Genomic DNA, 24,393 nt, shown 5'->3' on the forward strand with positions numbered 1-24,393 from the left:
CAAAAGGGGAATTCAAGAGATGAAGCTGGAGACCAGGGACCCAAGTCATAAATAACCTTCAAAATATTGTACAAGTCTGGATTATATCAAGGGACAATGGGAGTGCACTGGTGATTTTAAGCAGGGACTCACCTCATCCAATTAGTGTCTTGGATTCTTCAGGCCTCTGTGTGGGGAACAGATTCAAGTTGGGCTGTAGGTGCCAGGTAGACCAGTGAGGAGGCTACTCCAGAAACCAGCTAAGAACAGTATTGGCCTTGTTTCAAAGGGAGTGCCTCTGAAAGCAGAGTTCAAGGTCCATGATTGACTGCTGATCACTTATTTGAGATGTGATTCCTGGATTCCAGAGTGAGGGTTGGGGGGTGGGAATGAGATCAGAAAGGGAGGGAAAATATCAAAGTTGTTTTAATGAGCTTGTTAATGCTGTGGGCAGTTGGGGCTCATTTGTACTCTGAGGACTCCTCTGAGGACTCACAGAGAACAGTGATTTTCAAAGTATTGTCTCTGGACCAGCAGCCTCAGCATCACTTGGAGCTTATTAGAAAGACAGTATCTTGGATCCCTCCTCAGATCTACTGAGTCAAAACTTTGGAAGATAGGGTTCAGCAACTTGTGTTTTAGTCAGCTCTTCAGGAGATTTTGATGCCCTCTAATGTTTGAGAAGCACAGGCATAGAAGGTGCCTCAGAATCATTCCATGGGATGAGAGGATGGAGAGGAAGGGCACCCCCCCATTGTTATGTGTTTGTCTCCCACATTTCTGGGTTGCATCAGTGAAAGTGAATAAGCATTTGTAAGTCCAGAGAAGGCCCTGGGACAGCAAAGAGAGACTCATGCTCTGGTGTGGTACCCAGGCAAGTGCATGGAACTGTCCAGCCCTCCGTGTGCTGAAACCAGATGGATGGAGGGTGTGGCACTTTACCATACACCCTGCCTACCCATCGTGACCAGAGCATGGCAGTGAAGATGAAGAGAATTTGAGGATATGTGATACATTTTCGAGGAAGAACCATCAGTACCTGATACAAGGAGATGAAAAAGGAAGATGTGAAAGATAATTTGCAGTTTTATGAGCCATTTCCATCTGTAATTACCTTACACTTGCAATATGTCAATGGTTATTTCCCATGTAAACCTCTTGGATCAGTTTTTAAGTAATGTCCCTTTGGATTGGAACCAAATTGAGGGGAGGGGTCATGGATCAATTATAATTAGACATGCTTCCAGAGGAAATGCAAGAATTTAGTTACCCTGCCCATTTGACAAGGGGTTTCCTTCTCTCAGCAGAATTTGAGCCAAATAGAGCATAGACTATAGATGACTGCATATTTACCTTCTACCTGGCCAGAGTGATTTTGGCTTGGTGCCTTAAACTTTGTAATCTATCTTTGAGGTTGATTATTTTTACTAGAAAACTTTGCTCTATATAATCTCCAGCATGAGATAGTTGTCCCTTATCACCTTATTTAAATATATTTACATTTTATTGAATATGTGTGTCTCAGAATATCATCTAAATGAAGTAAAATTGCTTACTAGTTAAGCAATATTGAGACACCCATTGGCTGTATAAATTATTTAATTTGCAAGTTGGGAATTGTGTTTGTTAAGGTTATGTTAAACCTGGACATACCTGCATTTATTAAATTAACCAGCACTCCTAGAGCACTTAATATCTTCCAGGCAGTTATGAGAACATTTGCAATAGTAATTTATTTGATCCCCACACCAATCCTATAAAATGAGTGCTATAATTATCCCCAATTTACCAATAAGGAAACTGAAGCCAAGAGACATTTGATAGCTTGCACCAGATCATCCAACTGGAAGAAACATAGTTGGAGCACAAGCCCCAGTGTTTAGTCCTTGGCTCTGTACTCCTAGCCATCACTGTCATCTCTTTCAGAAACACAGCAGTGAGTTCCATCTCCAGCTGCTTCTCATGTCTATCATTCCCTCCTCCTTGGCTGTTTTATGGTCAAAATTATCTTCACTATGGTTCATATCATTTCATCATGCTTCTAAGGTTCTATCTTACATAAACTCTGATCTTTCTCCCAGTACATTCATGTGATGGCTGGAATCCCTAATGATCTGTCACACAGACGCCCATGTTTCTGTCTCAAAAATAAGAATTCTGGAAATTGCAAGGCAGACAAGATTAGCTTTACCAGGAGTTATGGAAAGGAGAGGAAGAATGCTCACATTGGTTAGGTGTCTGACATACGGTGGACACAATCCATATCCTCTTACATAATTCTGTGATTGCCCTGTTAGAAGTTCATCCCATAATTAATCATTTTAGGATGGAAAAGTTTCTGAGATTCTTTTTTTAAAATTTTTTATTATTATGTTAATCACCATACATTACATCATTAGTTTTTGATGTAGTGTTCCATGATTCATTGTTTGTGCATAACACCCAGTGCTCCATGCAGAACGTGCCCTCCTCAATACCCATCACCAGGCTAACCCATCCGCCCACCCCCCTCCCCACTAGAACCTTCAGTTTGTTTTTCAGAGTCCATAATCTCTCATGGTTCGTCTCCCCCCTCGAATTTCCACACCCTTCATTCTTCCCCTCCTGCTATCTTCTTCTTCCTTTTTTTTTTTTTTAAACATATAATGTATTATTTGTTTCAGAGGTACATATCTGTGATTCAACAGTCTTGCACAATTCACAGTGCTCACCATAGCACATACCCTCCCCAGTGTCTATCACCCAGCCATCCCATCCCTCCCACCCCCGACCACTCCAGCAACCCTCAGTTTGTTTCCTGAGATTAAGAATGCCTCATATCAGTGAGGTCATATGATACATGTTTTTCTCTGATTGAGTTATTTCGCTCAGCATAACACCCTCCCGTTCCATCCACGTCATTGCAAATGGCGAGATCTCATTCCTTTTGATGGCTGCATAATATTCCATTGTATATATATACACCACATCTTCTTTATCCATTCATCTGTCGATGGACATCTTGGCTCCTTCCACAGTTTGGCTATTGTGGACATTGATGCTATAAACATCGGGGTGCATGTACCCCTTCAGATCCCTACATTTGTATCTTTGGGGTAAATACCCAGTAGTGCAATTGCTGGATCGTATGGTAGCTCTATTTTCAACTTTTTGAGGAACCTCCATACTGTTTTCCAGAGTGGCTGCACTAGCTTGCATTCCCACCAACAGTGTAGGAGGGTTCCCCTTCTCCGCATCCCTGCAAACACCTGTCGTTTCCTGACTTGTTAATTTTAGCCATTCTGACTGGTGTGAGGTGATATCTCATTGAGGTTTTGATTTGGATTTCCCTGATGCCGAGCGATGTTGAGCACTTTTTCATGTGTCTGTTGGCCATTTGGATGTCTTCTTCGGAAAAATGTCTGTTCATGTCTTCTGCCCATTTCTTGATTGGATCATTTGTTCTTGGGTGTTGAGTTTGATAAGTCCTTTATAGATTTTGGATACTAGCCCTTTATCTGATATGTCATTTGCAAATATCTTCTCCCATTCTGTCGGTTGTCTTTTGGTTTTGTTGACTGTTTCCTTTGCTTTGCAAAAGCTTTTTATCTTGATGAAGTCCCAATAGTTCATTTTTGCCCTTGCTTCCCTTGCCTTTGGTGATGTTTCTAGGAAGAAGTTGCTTCGGCTGAGGTCGAAGAGGTTGCTGCCTGTGTTCTCCTTTAGGATTTTGATGGATTCCTCTCTCACATTTAGGTCTTACAACCATTCTGAGTCTATTTTTGTGTGTGGTGTAAGGAAATGGTCCAGTTTCATTCTTCTGCATGTGGCTGTCCAATTTTCTCAACACCATTTGTTGAAGAGACTGTCTTTTTTCCACTGGACATTCTTTCCTGCTTTGTCGAAGATGAGTTGACCATAGAGTTGAGGGTCCATTTCTGGGCTGTCTATTCTGTTCCATTGATCTATGTGTCTGTTTTTATGCCAGTACCATACTGTCTTGATGATAACAGCTTTGTAATAGAGCTTGAGGTCCGGAATTGTGATGCCGCCAGCTTTGCTTTTCTTTTTCAACATTCCTCTGGCTATTTGGGGTCTTTTCTGGTTCCATATAAATTTTAGGATGATTTGTTCCATTTCTTTGAAAAAAGTGGGTGGTATTTTGATGGGGATTGCATTGAATGTGTAGACTGCTCTAGGTAGCATTGACATCTTCACAATATTTGTTCTTCCGATCCATGAGCATGGAACGTTTTTCCATTTCTTTGTGTCTTCCTCAATTTCTTTCATGAGTATTTTATAGTTTTCTGAGTACAGACCCTTTGCCTCTTTGGTTAGATTTATGCCTAGGTATCTTATGGTTTTGGGTGCAATTGTGAATGGGATCGACTCCTTAATTTCTCTTTCTTCTGTCTTGTTGTTGGTGTATAGGAATTTCACTGACTTCTGTGCATTGATTTTATATCCTGCCACTTTATTGAATTCCTGTATGAGTTCTCCAGTTTTGGGGTGGAGTCTTTTGGGTTTTCCACATAAAGTATCATATCATCTGCAAGGAGTGAGAGTTTGACTTCTTCTTTGCTGATTCAGATGCCCTTTATTTCTTTTTGTTGTCTGATTGCTGTGGCTAGGACTTCTAATACTATGTTGAATAGCAGTGGTGATAGTGGACATCCCTGCCGCGTTCCTGACCTTAGGGGGAAAGCTCTCAGTTTTTCCCATTGAGAATGATATTTGCTGTGGGTTTTTTAAGATGGCTTTTGTGATATTGAGGTATGTACCCTCTATCCCTATACTCTGAAGAGTTTTGATCAAGAAAGGATGCTGTACTTTGTCAAAAGCTTTTTCTGGATCTATTGAGAAGATCATATTGTTCTTGTTCTTTCTTTTGTTAATGTATTGTATCACATTGATTGATTTGCAGATGTTGAACCAACCTTGCAGCCCAGGGATAAATCCCACTTGGTTGTGGTGAATACTCCTTTTAATGTTCTGTTGGATCCTATTGGCTAGTCTTTTGGTGAGAATTTTTGCATCCGTATTCATCAAGGATATTGGTCTGTAATTCTCCTTTTTGATGGGGTCTTTGGTTTTGGGATCAAGGTAATGCTGGCCTCATAAAATGAGTTTGGAAGTTTTCCTTCCATTTCTATTTTTGGAACAGTTTCAGAAGAATAGGTTTCTTCTTGAAATGTTTGGTAGAATTCCCCTGGGAGGCCTTCTGGCCCTGGGCTTTTGTTTGTTGGGAGATTTTTGATGACTCCTTCAATTTCCTTAGTGGTTATAGGTCTGTTCAGGTTTTCTATTTCTTCCTGGTTCAGTTTTGGTAGTTGACACATCTCTAGGAATGCATCCATTTCTTCCAGGTTATCTAATTTGCTGTCATGGAGTTGCTCATAATATGTTCTTATAATTGTTTGTATTTCTTTGGTGTTGGTTGTGATCTCTCCTCTTTCATTCATGATTTTGTTTACTTGGGTCATTTTTCTTTTTGATAAGTCTGGGCAGGGGTTTATCAATCTTGTCAATTCTTTCAAAGAACCAGCTCCTCATTTTGTTGACCTGTTCTACTGTTCTTTTGGTTTCTATTTCATTGATTTCTGCTCTGATCTTTATTATTTCTCTTCTCCTGCTGGGTTTAGGCTTTATTTGCTGTTCTTTCTCCAGCTCCTTTAGGTGTAGGGTTAGGTTGTGTATTTGAGACCTTTCTTGTTTCTTGAGAAAGGCTTGTATTGCTATATACTTTCCTCTTAGGACTGCCTTTGCTGCACCCCAAAGATTTTGAACAGTTATGTTTTCATTTTCATTGGTTTCCATGAATTTTTTTAATCCTTCTTTAATTTCCTGGTTGACCCATTCATTCTTTAGTAGGATGCTCTTTAGCCTCCATGTATTTGAGTTCTTTCCGACTTTCCTCTTGTGATTGAGTTCTAGTTTCAAAGCATTGTGGTCTGAAAATACGCAGGGAATGATCCCAATCTTTTGGTACCGGTTGAGACCTGATTTGTAACCTAGGATGCGATCTATTCTGGAGAATGTTCCATGGGCACTAGAGAAGAATGTGTATTCCATTGCTTTGGGATGGAATGTTCTGAATATGTCTGTGAAGTCCATTTGGTCCAGTGTGTCATTTAAAGTCTTTATTTCCTTGTTGGTCTTTTGCTTAGATGATCTGTCCATTTCAGTGAGGGGTGTGTTAAAGTCCCCCACTATTATTGTATTGTTGTCTATGTGTTTCTTTGCTTTTGTTATTAATTGGCTTATATAATTGGCTGCTCCCATGTTAGGGGCATAGATATTTACAATTGTTCGATCTTCTTGTTGGATAGACCCTTTAAGTAGGATATAGTGTCCTTCCTCATCTCTTATTACAGTCTTTGGTTTAAAATCTAATTTGTCTGATATAAGGATTGCCACCCCAACTTTCTTTTGCTGTCCATTAGCATGGTAAATGGTTTTCCACCCCCTCACTTTCAATGTGGGGGTGTCTTTGGGTCTAAAATGGGTCTCTTGCAGACAGCATATCCATGGGTCTTGTTTTTTAATCCAATCTGATAGCCTGTGTCTTTTGATTGGGGCATTTAGCCCATTTACATTCTGGGTAACTATTGAAAGATAGGAATTTAGTGCCATTGTATTGCCTGTAAGGTGACTGTTACTGTATATTGTCTCTGTTCCTTTCTGGGCTATGTTGCTTTTAGGCTCTCTCTTTGCTTAGAGGACCCCTTTCAATATTTCTTGTAGGGCTGGTTTTGTGTTTGCAAATTCCTTTAGTTTTTGTTTGTCCTGGAAGCTTTTAATCTCTCCTTCTATGTTCAAGGACAGCCTAGCTGGATATAGTATTCTTGGCTGCATATTTTTCTCATTTAGTGCTCTGAATATATCATGGCAGTCCTTTCTGGCCTGCCAGGTCTCTGTGGATAGGTCTGTTGTCAAGCTAATGTTTCTACCATTGTAGGTTACCTATCTCTTGTCCCGAGCTCCTTTCAGGATTTTCCCCTTGTCTCTGAGACTCGTAAGTTTTACTATTAGATGTCGGGGTGTTGACCTATTTTTATTGATTTTGAGAGGGGTTCTCTGTGCCTCCTGGATTTTGATGCCTGTTTCCTTCCCCAAATTAGGGAAGTTCTCTGCTATCATTTGTTCCAATATACCTTCTGCCCCTCTCTCTCTTTCTTCTTTTTCTGGGATCCCAATTATTCTAATGTTGTTTCGTCTTATGGTATTGCTTATCTCTCGAATTCTGCCCTCCTGATCCAGTAGTTGTTTATCCCTCTTTTTCTCAGCTTCTTTATTTTCCATCATTTGGTCTTCTATATCGCTAGTTCTCTCTTCTGCCTCATTTATCCTGGCAGTTAGCAACCCCATTTTTGATTGCACCTCATTAATAGCCTTTTTTATTTTGACTTAGTTAGATTTTAGTTCTTTTATTTCTCCAGATAGGGTTTCTCTAATAACTTCCATGCTTTTTTCAAGCACAGCTAGTATCTTTAAAATCATCATTCTGAACTCTAGTTCCGACATCGTACTAATGTCCATATTGATTAGGTCCCTAGCAGTCGGTACTGCCTCTTGTTCTTTTTGTTGAGGTGATTTTTTCCGTCTTGTCATTTTGTCCAGAGGAGAATAGATGAATGAGAGAACAAAATGCTAACAGGGTAACAACGTCCCCAGAAAATATGCTCTAAACAAATCAGAAAAGGCCTGAAACGAGGGGAAAGAAAGGGAAAGAAAGAAAAAAGAAGAAGAAAAAAAAAGAAAAAGAAAAACAGAACAAAACAAAACAAAACAAAAAACCCAGAATATGATCAGATATGATCAGGCTGGTGCATAGATCAGTGCCACACACTAGATTTTGGGTGTATTTTGGTCTCTTAGAAGAAATTGCCTCCCAAAATTTTAAAGAAAGAAATACTTATATATGTACAAAAATAAGGGTTAATATGATGAAGGGATGGAATATGACTGTAAAGGTGAAAATTATAAAGGATTTTATAAAAGGAATTGATAAGATAAGAAGTTGTTTGAAAAAAGAAGAGGATTTAAAAGAGAAAAAAATTTTAAAAAAGGGAGAGAATATGATCAGGCAGGAGACTAGAAGAAAGCCATACACTAGAGATTTAGGGTATACTTTGATCTGTTAGAAGAAACTGTATCTCAAAATTTTAAAGAGAGAACAACTTATATATATATATATATATATATGCCAAAAATAAGGGTAACTACTATGGATGGATAGAATATGACTCTAAAAATGAAAAATAAAAATGTTTTTTAAAAAAGGGATTGCTAAGATGTTGATTGAAAAAGGCAAAAAGAAAAATTCAAAAAAAAAAGTTAAAAAAAAATTAACTTTGAAAGACTACAGAATCATGGTAAAAAAGCCATGGATGCTATGTGCAGTATTCCCCTAGCGCTGGAGTTCTGCTGTTCTCATTGATCGGTAAACTTGGTCTTGGCTGGCTGTTCTCGCTGATCTTCTGGGGGAGGGGCCTGTTGCCGTGGTTCCCAAGTGTCTGTGCCGGAGGCGGAATTGCCCCGCCCTTGCTGGTCCGGGCTAAGTAATCTGCTCGGGTTTGCTCTTGGGAGCTTTTGTTCCCTGCAAGCTTTCCGTACAGCTTTGGAGGCCAAGAGTGAAAATGGCGGCCTCCCAATCTCCACCCAGAGGAGCCGAGAACTCGGGGCCCCGCTTCTCAGTGAGCCGCCAGAGAAAAGCAGTCAGTCATTTCCGTCTCCCCGGTCTCTGGCCGCACTCCATGCTCACCGGCCTGTGACCGCTCGTTTCTATCTCTGGCACCCAACTCCATGTGGAGTCTCCAAACCCAGCAGATCCCTGTGGTGCGCTCCCACGCCACTCCTCCCAGGGGAGGAAGGGGAGTCTCCCTGGATCTGCCGCTTGTTGGGTCCCTGCTGGAGGAGCAGTGGCCTGAATGTGCTGCAGATCACGGTTTATGGCAACCCCGAGCTGAGAGCCCGCGCCTGGGCTCTGTCTCTGCAGCCGGCTTCCCCGCTCCGATACCTGGGAGCTCTGCTGCACTCAGGCATCCCCGGTCTTCCTGTGACCCCGAGGGTCCTGAGACCACACTGTCCCACGAGGGTTCCATCCCCTGCTTAGCGACTGGAGTGACGTCCCTCAGCGAGCCGACTTCTACAAGTTCCAATTTTGTGCTCCGCGGCTCTATCACTTGCCAGAAGCAGCCGACGGAGGCCCCCTCCCCCGCCGTCTATCCTCCTGAATATTGCCTCTGATTCACTTCTCCACACATCCTACCTTCCAGAAAGTGGTCGCTTTTCTGTTCAGAGAGTTGTTGCTATTCCTTTCTTCGGTCTCATGTTGAGTTCGTAGGTATTCAGAATGGTTTGATCCCTATCCAGGTGAATTCCTGGGACGAGATGAAATCCAGGTCTCCTGGAAAAGTTTCTGAGATTCTAACACCTTCAGATGCTGCCTTTCCTAGAAGTATCCATATCCTCTCTTTAAGAGAAGGCTCAAAAACTCTTAGAATCACAATAACTTAACTCAAGGCATTTGCTTTCTCTTGGGAGGTATGTTCTAAACAGGGTGCTTGTGTATGTTTTGGGTAGGGATGCATTTTTTTCGGCACCTCACAAAACTCACCAAATACTCAGTTATTTAATATGCCTTTTTTATACACTTATGATAAAGCCATCATGGTACCTCACTTTAGTTAGCCTCCATTGTCCCCCATTGGCCCAGAAGAGTGCTGACATCAGGAATAATGGTCTGTGTGTCTTCATCAGATTTTTGGGAAAAGTTCAATACCATGCTATGTTCCTTATTGCCTTTAGGGGATGCCTATTAATTTTCCCTTCATCTCCTGTTAGAAGAATAGATACCAAATGCTTTGAGCAGTGCACACCCAAGAGGAATACTTACTCTTGATAATTGCTCTTTGTTCTTTCAGTTGTGGCCCTGATTCTATTTGCCATGGAGTGGATTGCTGAAGATCTTCTATAACCGCCCCCCCAAAAAAAAACCCAACAGAATGTCATATTCCCTTGGTTTAGTCAAACTCCCACACATGATCCCAGTTTTCCCCAGGGCAAAGTAACTTCAGTGTGCAGAATATCATTGATTTCCTACACTGAGGTCACTTTCCTAATTTGTTCCAGCTCACAAATACTGTTTTTCAATTTTCCATATATGTTAACATGTTGTTTGTATTTTAATGTTCATTAAAATTTTTGGACTTCAGATCATACCTAAAGGTATTAAAATAAGCTGTGTTCTTGTCTGAATTAAGGGTGACATTTTTCTCTTTTCAGTTCCTCCCAAATTTGTGGTTCAGCCACGGGACCAGGACGGGATTTATGGCAAGGCTGTCATCCTCAATTGCTCAGCAGAGGGCTATCCTGTACCCACCATAGTGTGGAAATTCTCTAAAGGTATGACGTTACTTGATTTGCTTGTTGCCTGCCAAACATGGTAGAATCTAAAGAATTAGAGGAGCATTTTGCATCCTTCCAGACATGCTTCTGGCAAGTAGATATGTTCCCACCTCCACCAAGTCTGTCTTCTCACATTTACCCCTCTGGTCCACCTGAGTGTTTTAAATTTGAACCAGGAGTGTCTGGTCTTGTATAGCATGCCCTGGGAAAGATCATGAATGGGACAGGGGATTCATTGGAAGTTATTTCAGCCCTGGGGACAGCTCTGCATTGCCTACCTGTGTGGTGTAACCATGATCTGCTTGGGGAACACTGCACACCCCTCCATGTGCAGACACAAGAACGAATTGTCAGAATTGTCCATTGTTTGAAAAGAATCTCCAGGGTTTATACATATGACATTAAGTGGGTGTAGACGGTTAAAAATAAAATTGATGGATTTATTTAACTAGTTATCTTAGAATATACAAATTCCATATCATTTGCCTGGTATGCTCTTTTTTTTTTTTTTTTTTTTTTGGTATGCTCTTTTAAAAACACACACATCCATGTCCTATGTTGAGCATCCAGTGTTCTTTGTTTGTATATGTGTGTCTAATCATGCTTTCTCTTCAAAGGCAAAGCATCTTCGCCAGTTTTAAGGTAAGACTGTAAACATTACAGGAATAGAAACGTAACATGCAGACTAATGGGGAACATTCTAGACACCATAGAGATCATTTATATCCATCTTACAGTCTTCTCCAGGGAAGGGTGCTTAACTGTGCTCACCAACATATTGGAGTTCTCTTTCTTTTCTCATTCACTCATCTTCCCTCAGTAATTTATCAAACGGTTGAAGGTGGGATAAACAAATAAATCATGGTCTCTTTTCCTAACAATCTAAGACCTACTATGTGTGTTTAATTGTTCTAAGTGTATTATTTATTTGTTTGATTTATTATGGTTTGTATTCCAGATGTTGCTTTTTAAAGTAACATGTTGCATTTTCTTATTATGGAAATATCAGTGCAACAAAAGCAGAACAAATGGGTCTTACTTACCACCTCCTTCCAGGGGGAAAGAGAAGAGGGAGGGAAGAGTGTGCTAGAAACCACTTCATTGCAGGAGGGAATCAATTAAATTTTTAAGAATTCCCTGAGGCTCCTCCCCTGTAGCCTGCCACATACATTGTCCATGTGAAAGCATGTTATTCAAAAACCAAGCCTGTTATTCAGAATATCTGCCCACGTGACCTTTTATTTTCGACCATATTTGAAGCCTCATGTTGCATTACATGAAAACAAACAGCATGCATTTAACTTAGTTTATATACATATTCATATATGATATTATGAACATTTCCCACAACACTTACCTTCTTCAAAATTATATCTAATGTTTGCCATTGTGCAATGCTCCCTCTTTCTCCTTGAGATTGTTTTCAGTGTATCACTACTATAAACTCCACTGGATGAACATCCTTGGATGTGTAGGTAATGTGTGTCTGTGTGATTGTTTTCTTTAGGGAAATCCTTAGAAGTAAAGTAGCATGACCACATTTAAGACTTTTGGTCTGTACTGGCCCAGGGTCCTTTGGAAAATATTGCAGCAGTTTGCACACTCACCAGCAGGGTGAGGCTCTGTGTGTCCCTGCATCCTCGCCAATTCGAAAGGATCTTTTTATTCTTAAACTTTATAATGTGATGGTTGAAATGGCTTTCTGTTTTAATTTGTATATTTGGATTACTAATGATGTTACAACATTTTTATCCTCTGTTTACTGACCACTTCTGCCTCCCTTTTGGGAAATTTCTTATTCATATTACTTACATGCTTCTCTCCATATTTTATTTATTTGTAAGAGTGTTTCTCATAGATGAAATAGTGCTTCCTCTGTCATGGATCTGATAGACATTTTATTCCTTCCCATCATTCATGTGCGAATTAAGTTTCAGTAGCCTTTTTTATTTTTAAATTTTATGTGCAATATGAAATCATCAAAGAAACACATAGAAATTGCAACGAAAATTTTTTTATGAAGTTAGATTCCCCCCAAATAGCATCATTCAAAGATAAAGATAATACTCTGTGTTTTTTTGGCTAGCCTATCAGACCTGTCCCCTAGCAAATATATATATCCGTGGATATGCATATAATTTTGCAGGCTTTTTAATTGATCATATGATTCTTCCTAACTTATAATCTCCTTTCTTCAGTTATCAATATGCTGTGAATTTCTTTCCATGTCAATAAACGTGGGTGATCACTATGACTTTTTAATACCTGTGTAGTATTCACATTAATACTTCCATAAGTCCCTCTAACTATCTCTTTGACTTTGCTAGGATTGGGGTCAGTGACTTAAAGCCACAGGGGTTTACTCTTTCTCCTATGAGGAGTCTGGACAGATAGTTCAGGACCAGTTTGTTTTTTCCTCTAGGGTATCAGGGACCCAAACTGCTTGTACCTCTGTTCCGCCCCTGTTGGCAAGCAGCTCCCACCACTGAGCTCCGCGGCCACTTCCAATTTTTCCACTGAAGGGAGAGAGCTGCCACCCGACCTGAGTCATCCCCCTGCAGGGACCTCTCCAGAATGTCCATAAATCAGTTCTGCTGGTCCGCACTTGGGGCCAGCCCCTCCCCCGCCTCTTCTCTGGTGGCTCAGTTGCATCGCTGGTCCCACCCCAATCTCATTTTTATGGTCGAACTGATTTCAAAACAATGAAACTGCAAACCACTTGTGTCTTAATTCTCTCCGTGGGTTCCGTGTGCTCAGCCCTGGTGGTCTGGCGTGTGACAGTCCGGAATGCAGCCTCATCGGGCACAGAGTGCTGTCTTGGTCAAACCCAGAGCCTTGGGCACCACTATAACTGCAACCACTGCTGGCCCCGGGAGCATGGGCAGCCCCGGTCCCTGCTCCCCACCCCCACGGCCCCTCCCTTCCTTTTACCTTGAATAGAGATTTCTCTAATAAATCTGGTCATAAGCGTCAAAACAAACAAACCAACAAAAAACCCCATAGGGGTCTGCAAGATGCTTTGTAACGATGCACGTGGCCGCCATGCCTACAACTTGGGCTACTTCATGAAATAAGAGGGGAGGATGGACCTTGGCAGCTAGGTGCGTCCAACGCTCTTGCTGCATAGTGTATGTTAGCATTCTTCTGAGTTTTCACTCTCCTAAAAATGTCACAGTGACTATCTCATCGATCCTTGTACGTGTCCATTTTTTCCAGGGATAAATTTCTATGAGTAGAATGGCTGGCTCAGAGTAAGCAATTTCTATCACTTTCAAGACACCTTGGCCACTGGCCAGAATTGTATTCCTGCACACAACCTTCCACAGTTTACATCATTGCCGGTTTCCTACAACGAAAATAATACCGGTGTTATGCTTATTTTTATTATTTTTTTAAATAAGAGGTCTGCTTATTTTTAAAGATTTGAGAGAGAGCGCGCGCATATGAGTTGGGATAGGGACAGAGGAAGAGGGAGAGAGAGAATCCTAAGCAGACTCCCTGCTGAGCATGGATCCTGGTGCAGGGCTTGATCCCAGGACCCTGAGATCACGACCTGAGCCTAAATCCAGAGTTGGCAGCTTAACTGACTGAGCCACCGAGGTGTCCCAATGCTTATTTTTAAATATCTTCCGATGGAAAAGGGGGAGATTGTATATTATCATTTTAATTATACAAGTGATAAAGATGTTTCTGAAGAAAAATTTAGCCTTGCTTATGGAATGTGTTCCCAGTAATCAAATATTCACTGAGAGCATCAGGGCGCCTCCTTATGTGTGACCAAAAGAGATGTAAACACAGTGGACTTGGGTTGTTCCTCCGAGAGCTGCAACAGTTTAATCCTGAGGCTGCAGAATTCCAGAGTCAATGCAGTGGCTTGAGAACGTCGGGTGCAGGAAGGAAACAGTCTTTGTGGGAAGATAACGTTCTTACAGTTTTGACATTGGGTATGGATGCGCCAAGTCTAAAACATCCAATTCTGTCTCCTGATTGTTTTGTCCTTTTACACGGACAAACAAAGCCTCTTGTCTGAAGAGATTTTTTTAAATCAGGGCTGAATACCATAGTGGGCCTCATCCGTGTTCCCAGAAATGTATGGTGGTGGGAATGGGTTTCAGCCACTGTCCTGGGGACCATCCCCTTGTTAGCCGCTCGGGCCCAAGGAGGGGCTGCTCCGGTAAGAACCAGCCAGTGCTCTGGCGTGTGGCCCGCTGGGGCATCCTTCACTCTCTGGCTGCCCAGGGACAGGGGTACTTCTGACCCCAGGGAAGCTTCCTCATGGAAACTTTCAAGGGCAACGGTCAGAGATGCCTTGGTGTGTGGGGGTCGGAGAGGAGTGGGGAGTAGTTTGCATTTCAGATAAGGTTGTCAGGGAAGGCCCGAGAGCAGGTAATGTTAGCGAAGCCTGAAAGAAATGGGAGACGAGCTTTGTGCACGTCTGCAGGGGAAGCGCCGAAGGTCAAGGGGCCAGATGGTGCCAAAGTCAGGGGCAGAAGTGTGTTTGAGCCTGGAATGTTCCCGAAACGCTGAGGAAGACCCTGAAGCTGGGGCAGAGTGAAGGGAGATCCGAGAGGTCACAGGGCGTCAGCTCTCCCATCAGTCATTGCAAGGATGTGGTGATGCCAAAGTGGGGGGGAGGGGGGGCCACAGTAGTGACAGTGCCACTCTCCGCTTTCTTCCACTGCCATGCTGACCCCCGAACCAGGAGGCCGTTGGAGCAGCCCAGCAGGCGCAGCGCATCGGCCCTGTGTGTGGAGGCCGGACCTGTGGCCCCTGAACCAGGAAGCCGTTGGAGCAGTCCAGCAGGCGCGGTGCATCGGCCCGGTGTGTGGAGGCCGGACCTGCGGCTGGAGCCTGTTAGCGACCCCCAAGCCATGCCGTGGCTTGGATCAGGGTGACAGCCCCGCAGGAGGGCAAGCAGTTCAGAATCCGCTAGGCTGATGGGCTGGCTGTGGGTGTGAGCGAAGGGGAGGCGTCTTTGACAAGAGATGGAGCACTCCCACTCCCGGAGGGCAAATTGGGCTGCGGTCAGCACAGGAGTGCCGGCCTCTCCGTACACACAGCCCTCAGTCCCCAGGATAAGCAATGAGGAACTTTCCAGGCATACTTTTTTTTTTTTTTTTGATAAATACTGTCTGCACTGTCAGAGCTCATACCTTCCACCTTCTGGTCTGCTGCCATATGCCCAACTTTAGATTTGCCTCCGTTCTGTGACATTGACCCTGTGCTACCACTGGTCCTTAGCCATTGTTTTCCAGCAAGAACTGTTCCAAGCTCTTCTCCGTTCGCAACGGCGTGTCTGCTCCTTTTTCACACATAAAGCCGGTTTGGCTGGTAGGAGGCGGGTGGCTCACGTTATTTCCAGGGAGGGAACAGGGGCTGCCTGACTTCCCTGTAGAATCATTTTGCTGCATGTAACCAAAAAGCTGACTTCGGATTCCAGCAAATGTATGGTCTGTGCCTTCATGTCATTCATTTGGGGTCCAGTTGTCCCTCAGCTGTGGTGTGCTAGTTAATATGTGGATTCTAAGCATCTTTAATTTAAGAAAACCATGCCTAAATTACACCTGTAAATATTTGTTCTCTTCCCTGCTTTTCATTTTCTTCTGCAGGGTCCCCTCTGTGGCATCACAGGGCTCCCTTCACCTACTCACTACAGGAGCTGTTTTCTCTCGGAGTTTTTAGCCGTTGACTCAAACATGCTATTTTAATGTTTATTTTCTATGCCTTTTACCTGAGCCAAGGCTGTTCTTTGCATTCTCTCCAATTTTTCCTTCACGTTTGTGATTTCATTTTTCCTCCTCCTTTCGCCACTCCCGCTGCTTCATATTTCACTCTTGCTTGAGCTCTGGCTTCCTAGACAAGTGGCTGTTTTGTTCACAGCTTTCATCTAACTCACAGCAACGTTTTTCTGGTGTGATCCCATTACCTGATTGCTTTTCCTGCTTCTGTCATAGCATCTTTGCTAGATGCTGGCTTCCTTTTGAGAACTCCCATTTGAGGAAAATTCATATCCCCACAGAGAGATTGCTTTGTCCAAGTATCTGGTTCCTCGCCGAATCCTGCCTATCTGATTCTAAGGGCCACAGCAGGTGTAGGGAAAGCTCCAGCCCCACCTGGCCTGGGCACACTGCGGTCTCAGGTGCCAGTAGGGCCCCTCGGATATGCCCCCACTCTGACAACACATCCCGTCCTGATGCTTGCTCAGATTCGCAGCCACGGTCCTCTGTCCTTGTCTTTCTGCACGCCCCTCTGCTCAAGGTTCGCTTCTAGTTTACTGCTTGCCTCCTTTGTGGTTGAGATATTCCATCCCTCTTTCTCCTATTTGTACTTGTATGGTTGGTTTCCAGGAAGAGAGGAAAGGCTGGTTTTATGCTGCCATCTTTAAACCTTAAACCCCATTGTTTATACACTAAGCTGTATTAAATTTGGGCTTTCTTTCAGAAAAATAAGTGAGGTGGGAATCTGGGAGAAGTAGTTAAGAACTCCTCTGTTAAGAGAGTCAGCTGAGTTCGGACACTAGACACAACACTGTCTGACTATGTTACTACGGGAAAATTACTTAACCTGTGTGAACCACAGCTTCCTCATGTGTCTGGCGGATAAAATGAGGGGATGCCTGTAATGACTTGGTAAGATGATTCATAGAAAGCATTTATCCTGGTGCCTGGCACATAGCAATTAGTCAAGAACACCAGCAGTCATCATCAACAGCTCACGTGGGTACCAGGGTATTGGATAGCCCAACTTTTCCCCCACTAACATGAACTACTTTATAATCTACAAAAAAGAAAATGTGTCCACTGAAGTCTGTTTTAGATCCTTTCTTTTACTCCGATCTGGCATTGGGACCATGCATATTAGAGGGTTCTCTCTTCCAAATGTATTTTAGTATCTAGTACAATGATACTCTTCACTTGTTTTCTAAAAATGTCCTGTATTTCTTTTTTCTTTTTTTCCTCTTTTTTATTTAAATTCAATTAGCCAACATATAGTACGTCATTGGTTTTTGATGTAGAGGTCAGTGATTCATCAGTTGCTTATAACACCCAGTGCTCGTCACATCCTGTGCCCTCCTCAATACCCATCCCCCAGTTACCCCATCCCCCCACCCACCTAAAAATGTCCTGTCTTTCTCACGTGGAGTTTTGTTTGTTTATTTCTTCTAGATGAATGTCAGAATAATTTTATCAAATTCTAGAAAAATTTATTCTTTTTTTTTTTTTTTTAAAGATTTTATCTATTCATTTGACAGAGACAGAGACAGCGAGAGCAGGAACACAAGCAGGGGGAGTGGGAGAGGGAGAAGCAGGCCCCCCGCCGAGCCGGGAGCCCGATGTGGGGCTCGATCCCAGGACCCCGGGATCACAACCTGAGCCGAAGGCAGTTGCTTAACCAACTGAGCCACCCAGGCGCCCCTAGAAAAATTTATTCTGAAAACTTTGGGAGATTGTAATAAATTCAAAGGTTAACGTGGAGAACAGGGACCTCATTAAAATATTGAGCTTTCCCAGCCAATATCATGGACACTCTATTTATTCAAATCTTTTTTTTAAGATTTTATTTATTTATTTGAGAGAGAGAGAGATAGTAAAAGGGAGCAAAAGCGGGGGTGGGGGGGTAGAGAGAGAAGCAGGCTCCCCGCCGAGCAGGGAGCCCGACGCGGGGCTCGATCCCAGGACCCCGGGATCACGACCTGAGCCGAAGGCAGTCGCTTCACCAACTGAGCCACCCAGGCGCCCTATTTAAATCTTTTTAAAATGTCCATTATAATTTAATTGCTTTCTTTCTGTGTGCCTGAGGCAGTATTTGTAAACTTCTGCCTGCGAGTGTGTTTAGTCCTCTTCAGTTTTCTGGGTGGAAAGACACAGCCCATCGATAACCAGGCTTTGTTGGCCCTCTGAGGCCACCTGCGTCTCTCCTCCCAGTGAGGGAGAGGGTGCCCTTAATTTGGGAGAGTTCCTGTGTTCTTCCGCTCTCTAGGACACACAGTGGCCTGCAGTTGGTGTGGGGCCCGCCTTGTCCTGCCTGTTTCTCTCAGATTGCCTTTCTCCCAGCCTCTGCCTGTATCCTTCCCTCCTCAGCAGAGCCTTCGCTCCCCCAGCTCCGGTTTTCCTCAGAGGTGTCCGAGCATCTGCTGCTGTTCAGTGCAAGGTGGTTTTGCTTGTGTTCAGGCATCTCCCATGGTCCCCAGAAAGCCGTTCACGGTGGTCATTTTTGCATCCACAGGTGCAGTCTGTCAGAGGTCCTGGATGTCCCTTACCACTGAGGTCCCAGAGGTGTCCAAGTGTTGCTTGGCATCAGGCCCTACTACCCAAACCCTCCTCGCTTATTGTCGACTTGTTATAGGGGACAACAGGGACTTGACTCTTTTGTTTAGAAATCTGTAGAAATAAAAGCAGACACTTGCAACAGTTCCCTGGATGTTTCCATGCATCATGCTCAATGTCAGACTGAGACACAAACGCTATGCTCAGTACCTGGTCCAACTGCTCAGGTAACCCCTTGGGAGCCCTCTCCTACCTCAGGGGCTTGCCCTAGAATGTCTCACCTTGGTCCTGCTCGCCCCTTCTCTCCCAAGGTCAAGGTGACATCCCAGGGCCATCCACAGTCCCCAAGACCTGTATTTTGGAATGACAGGAAGAACACGCAGCATGGGACAAGCCCTCAGGTACTCCTGGGCTCACCACTTACCCTGTTCTCTGTGTGGGCAGAGTTCCCTGAGTCTCTAACCCCATGGTTCAACGTCTTCTGAGCCATCAGTTTGCTGGACCTACAGCGAACCTCCTAGGTCTTTCTAGCAACACTTGCTTCACGCTCATACACCGGGCTCATCGAGGCTATTGGGCCCAATTGTTATCCAGTGTCCCTGTCCCCACTAGCACAAGAATCTGGAATTAATACAGGGAAAGGGCTCAAAGAATCTAAAAAAGGAGAAGACAACACCTCTCTGTGACATAGTGGTGAAAATAAACCCAACATCAAAGTGGAATGTGACTCCCTGTGTACAACAAAAACAGCTCCACTTATGTGGTCCCCACATGGGGACAATGGGTCTCACAAACATCATGAGTTCTTGGAAAAGGATTGTGAGCAGAACAGTAGGGGATGGATACTCAACATATTGTTTTATTTTCTTCCTTTGATGGTAGAATAAAACTCAGCGTGGGTGAAAATCTGCCTTCCTCTGGGCTGAAATAAGTGGAGTTTAGTGGCCCCGGGAGGTGCTCCAAGATACTCCCCCACCCCTACCCAAAGAAGCTGCAATTTCCCTGAGCCTTGATAGGGTCACCAGGACCATAGGCCCCAGGCCCATCTTTTCCTCCCTTCCCTTCTTTTTCTCCACTCCTCCACCTGCCCTTTTCCTCGTTGTTCTTATAGACAGAGGCAGCCACCCTGCGGGCAAATGTTTGGGGATCTCTTGCTCCAGGGAAGAGGTGGCTGAAGGCCTTGTGTGGTGGATGCAGCTGCAGGGGATCCTGACAGCCCACAATCCCAACGCAAAGTGATGGTGGCGTCAGCGTAATGGAGTCCCTTAAACTCCCTGATGACTTGTGTCAGTTCATGGTTCTATTTTCTGATGAGTGAGTGAGGGGCCAGTGTTCCGCCTTAATGATAAAAAGGAATCCTTGCCAATTAGGTATAAAGTCATGTAGTTGGCGTGCTGAGCTAGTGAACTACCAAATGGTAGCTGGTACTGGGCAGGCGTGAAGCTAGTTGACCTAAGTGAGGTGGTTTTCCCTGGAGTGGGGTCTTCAGTACAGACCTAAAGGAATGAAGGGAAGGAAACGGAATTGCACAGTGAGCATAATTATATGCAGATCTACAAAATAAGTAACTTTGATGCTGTCCCAGTTAAGGTGTGCTGTTTTGTGAAAAAAAGGCTTAATACCGGGAATTAGATGCATGCAAAATTTTGGGAAGGGTGGGAGAAACCCAGCTACCTCTCAGGAGCTCGAGAAACATGGGAATTGTAAGAAGCTACTCCCGTCTGTGGCTACAGCCGCCCCTGGCTCAAGAGCAGTGATGTGTTCTCACGGAAGTGACGTTCTCCCGGAAGGGACGTTCTCCCGGAAGTGACATTCATCATCTGCCTCTTCCCCAGCTTGTTGCTTCTGAAGGAGAATGGTGGTTTTTCCTTCCCTGAACTCTCCAAACTGTATTCAAGTGCCTCTCACTGGTAAAATATAAACCAGGGCCTGGTGACAATTCAGAAGGAGATGGGTTTTCTCAAGCTTCCAATCCCTGTAATTTAGGGAAGAGACCAGAAGAGTCCCAGGAGGCTGAGGATGGACACAGAATATCCGATGCAAGCATATGGACAAATGTCAAATGCACGTGCTGTACAGCCTGGAAGCTTCTCCCTTTGGACCTGGACCTGGACCAGTGCCTCCAGACCCTGCCTCTGTCCACTTCTGGGCTCTTCTCCAGAATAAGACACCAGAACTCAGCACTTGGTCACTGAGCAGTGGTTCCTTTTGCAGCTGCTCACCCTGGAGCAGGTGCCTTGCTGCCGCTCCTGTTGCTACTTGCTCTCCCCCTCCCTTATCTGCTTCTGTTTTTCTAGCTACTCACTCCCTGCAACCCATCAACTCTTCCAGGACAAGGAAAACCACCTCCCTGAGCAAGCAAAACAAACTCATTCCTCAGGGAAACACCTGCCCCTTAAGGATAAAAGGGATTGTGTTTTCGATTCCTTGGTGGGGAGAGGGATGTGCTCTCAGCCTTACCATTTGGGTGCAGCCCAGGGAGCATAGAGAGAGATCTCCTTTCCACTGTTCTGTTTGACTTCAAACCAACGTTATTCCAGCCTGCTAGGGAGACTCTGCATGTGGTCATTGGCCCACTTTTTCAGTTCTTATGTAGGCATTTACGCTCACGTCCACACAGTCTTGCTGCCTTTGGTGAACAACAATCTGCCAAGCATAGAAGAAATGCGTTGTTCTTCCTGTTGCATGTCCGATGAAATTAAGTGCAGAGAAAATAAGCTATTTGCTCAAGGGCACAGTTCGTAAGTTTCCAATTCTTCTGACTCAGCCAAGTGCTCTCACTACAGACCAGTAAGGACTCAAGAGTGGAAGAAAAGATGAATCAATCACCATCTTCACTGCTGCCTTCCAAGTGGATTCTCTTGGTGACCCTTGGCTGTTCTCTTCCCCCTGTGCCCACTCCCTCAGTCTTTGGAAACACTGCCAAACATATCTTTCCATAAATAAGAAAGGTCACACAGCATTAACACACCCAGTAATTCAGTATGTGCCTTACATAATGCTTTAACATTTTCTTTTCGTGTAATAGAGCATTAAAGTTGTCCCCACTTGACCCCAGCTAGCCACAGAAAATCGACAGCTTTTTAATTAATGACTTCTGGCTGCTATAGTGTATCCTCTAGCTAATTACCCAGAGTGCTCACCTCATGGCAACAAGATTACAGAATTTTGAATATTGTAGCCACTGTGTTAAATTTTGCTCTTTACAATAATGATGAACCTTAAGTGGATGACTGATAATTGTATCAAACTGTGACGAAGTCTACTTCCCTTAAATTAAACAAATACTAATCCTTGGGACTGCTGTTCTTATGGTAGATGAGTTGGTTCACTATTATTCTGTTTAGCAACTATGATCAGATTTATAAATTGTGTGACCCTTCAAGTTAGGTTCATTTCCTCATGAAAAAAACATTTAATGTTTTTTCAAATGCATTTATGCTTTATTTCTGTCTTTGTTCAGACCTTTTAGTAATGAAGAGGCTTCTCTCCATCTAGATAGGAGTTAATAGATAATCCTTTTCTGCTATTTAATTGAGACAGCTTAGCAACATAGTTAAATTCTCTGTTGTAATTCTTTGGTATACATGTGTCAAATATTACAAGTATTTTTCTGGTGAAAAGTCTTTAAGAAAAGGAAGACATACATGTTTTTGACATGAATGATCCTATAACTGGCTCATACTGTATCAGCATTTCATTAGATTTTTTAGTGTTTTGTACACAGTTTTACATAATTTACAAATCCCATTGCATCTTCAGATTTCCTGGTTTTCTGCTGTGTGGATATACTCTTTAAATCCTACATTTGGCTGAATTTTTAGGTTGTGTGCTTTGGACTAGATCTGGCTCCTTTCTTGCAGTTAACTTTGAGAAGCGCATCAGTAGCCTTTACAGGTTTTCAAAATGTGGACCAAATTTAAGCACTTAAATAAAAATTAAAGGCTTTTGCTTTGATTTTAAGTCCTAATAATATCCCCTTATCCTTATCCTAAAGAACATGTGATCCATAAAAAGGAATTTTACTATTTATAAAACCAAATTTTTAAAACATACAGCCAACTTTTATAGGAGAAAAGGCATATGATCATTTCAATAGATAATGAAAAGTAGTTGCTAATATTTGACATCCAGTCCTGATTTTCAAAAAGAAAAAGAACAAAAATAAATTTGTGCAAAATAGGGATATAGAAATGCTTAAGACCCCAAGTGCTTTGGCAAATGAAGAAGAAAAAGACAGAAAGTCCAATAGATACACAGGCCAAAGTTATGGATGGACTGTTCACCAAAAAAAATATTTGCAAATTGCCAATACATTCATGAAAAGATGCTCAAAAACAAATAAAAATACAAAAAAATAGTCAAAATGTGCAAATTAAAATAATGAGATCTATATTTTATTGATGAAGATCAAAAAGATCAATCATGCACATGTTTGAGGAAGAAATGAACCCTCAGCCAGCACTGATGGAAATGAAATTGATGTGTCCTTCAGTAAGCATGTTAGCCATGTATTTCAACACTAAATGTGCAGATTTCCACTCCAAGCATTAACCTGAGAGATCACCTTCCACTCTGTTATTGGACTGATTGATAAATGGAGAGGCTCCTTGCAACATGGTCCTCATTCTTGTGGAGTAAGAAAGATAGAAAGTCAACTAATCATAAAATAATTATAAGCAGAAATCTTTTAAAAAGCAATATTGTGGGCTCACTGTATGCTATACCGTAGTTTAAGAACTTCAATGCCTGCACCACCTTATGAAGGAGATTCTGTTATTATTTCCACTTTTACAGGTGAGAACACTGAGGAAGCAAAAGTTTACCTCATTACCTAGTTTCTCAGTGTATGGGTGATCTGTTGCTCTGTAACAAATTATCCCCAAAATTAGTGGCTTGAAATAATGCATACTTATTCTCTCCTTGTGTCCATGGGTCTGGAATCCAGGTATGGCTTAGCTGAGTCCTCTGTTTCAAGGTCTCTCCCAGCACTGCAGTTAAGGTGTTGGTCAGGGATGCAGTCATGTCAAGGTTCAACCTGGGAAGAGTCTCCTCTTCCAAGCCCACTGTTGTGTGGCAGGATTCAGGTCCTCACAGACTACTGGTTGGAGGACACCCTCACGGGAGCCACTCCATAGGGCAGCTCACATTCCCCACAGTGAGGCCACTAGCCTCAGAGAAGGATTGAAGGAGAGGCCACAGTCTTTTCTGACCATAGCTATGTGCAGGATCTGCCACCCCAGTGGGTGCTCAGTACTTGAATAATAAATCCCATTGAGGTAAAAACAGAGCACACTTTTATATGGGCTTATAAAATATTAGGAAGAGAAATTATGGGATTGGGGTCTTAAGAAAAAGAGGACATTTACTTTTTTACTGTTTGAATTTTTGACCAAAAATTCTCAGATCCCTAATCCGGCATTCTCAAGTTTTGCACCATAATAGGTAAGCTGACAGCTTTCATTAAATATTTTTCAAAACCAATCACTCATTTACTGGCATGTTCATAATTCATCAAACATTTGTTAAAGTCTTCTGGGAATTTCATGTGAATTAAGTTTTAAAGGATCCATATTACCCATATTTCTGAGTTTGCATTTTCTACATTTTGACAACTTCTCTATTCCCAAAGAGTGAACAGATTTAGGGATAAGTTTGGTTTCGTTCATTCTGTCTCCCTTTAGAAAATAGTCAGTAGCTGATATGTGGAAAGCAATGTGTTGCAAAAGCTTTTATTTATTTGAGAGAGAGAGAAAGC

General features: G+C 42.9%; 1 protein-coding gene across 1 annotated transcript in view; it reads left to right on the top strand.

Moving 5' to 3' along the window:
- DSCAM (DS cell adhesion molecule) overlaps nucleotides 1–24,393 on the top strand; it is a 709,341-nt gene that overhangs the window by 438,941 nt on the left and 246,007 nt on the right. The window contains exon 12 of the mRNA XM_044918979.1: nucleotides 10,246–10,365. Coding sequence (XP_044774914.1) covers nucleotides 10,246–10,365 — 120 coding nt within the window. The remainder of the gene's footprint in view (nucleotides 1–10,245; nucleotides 10,366–24,393) is intronic.

This window comes from Neomonachus schauinslandi, chromosome 1 (assembly GCF_002201575.2).
Source record: "Neomonachus schauinslandi chromosome 1, ASM220157v2, whole genome shotgun sequence".
Lineage (NCBI taxonomy): Eukaryota > Metazoa > Chordata > Mammalia > Carnivora > Phocidae > Neomonachus > Neomonachus schauinslandi.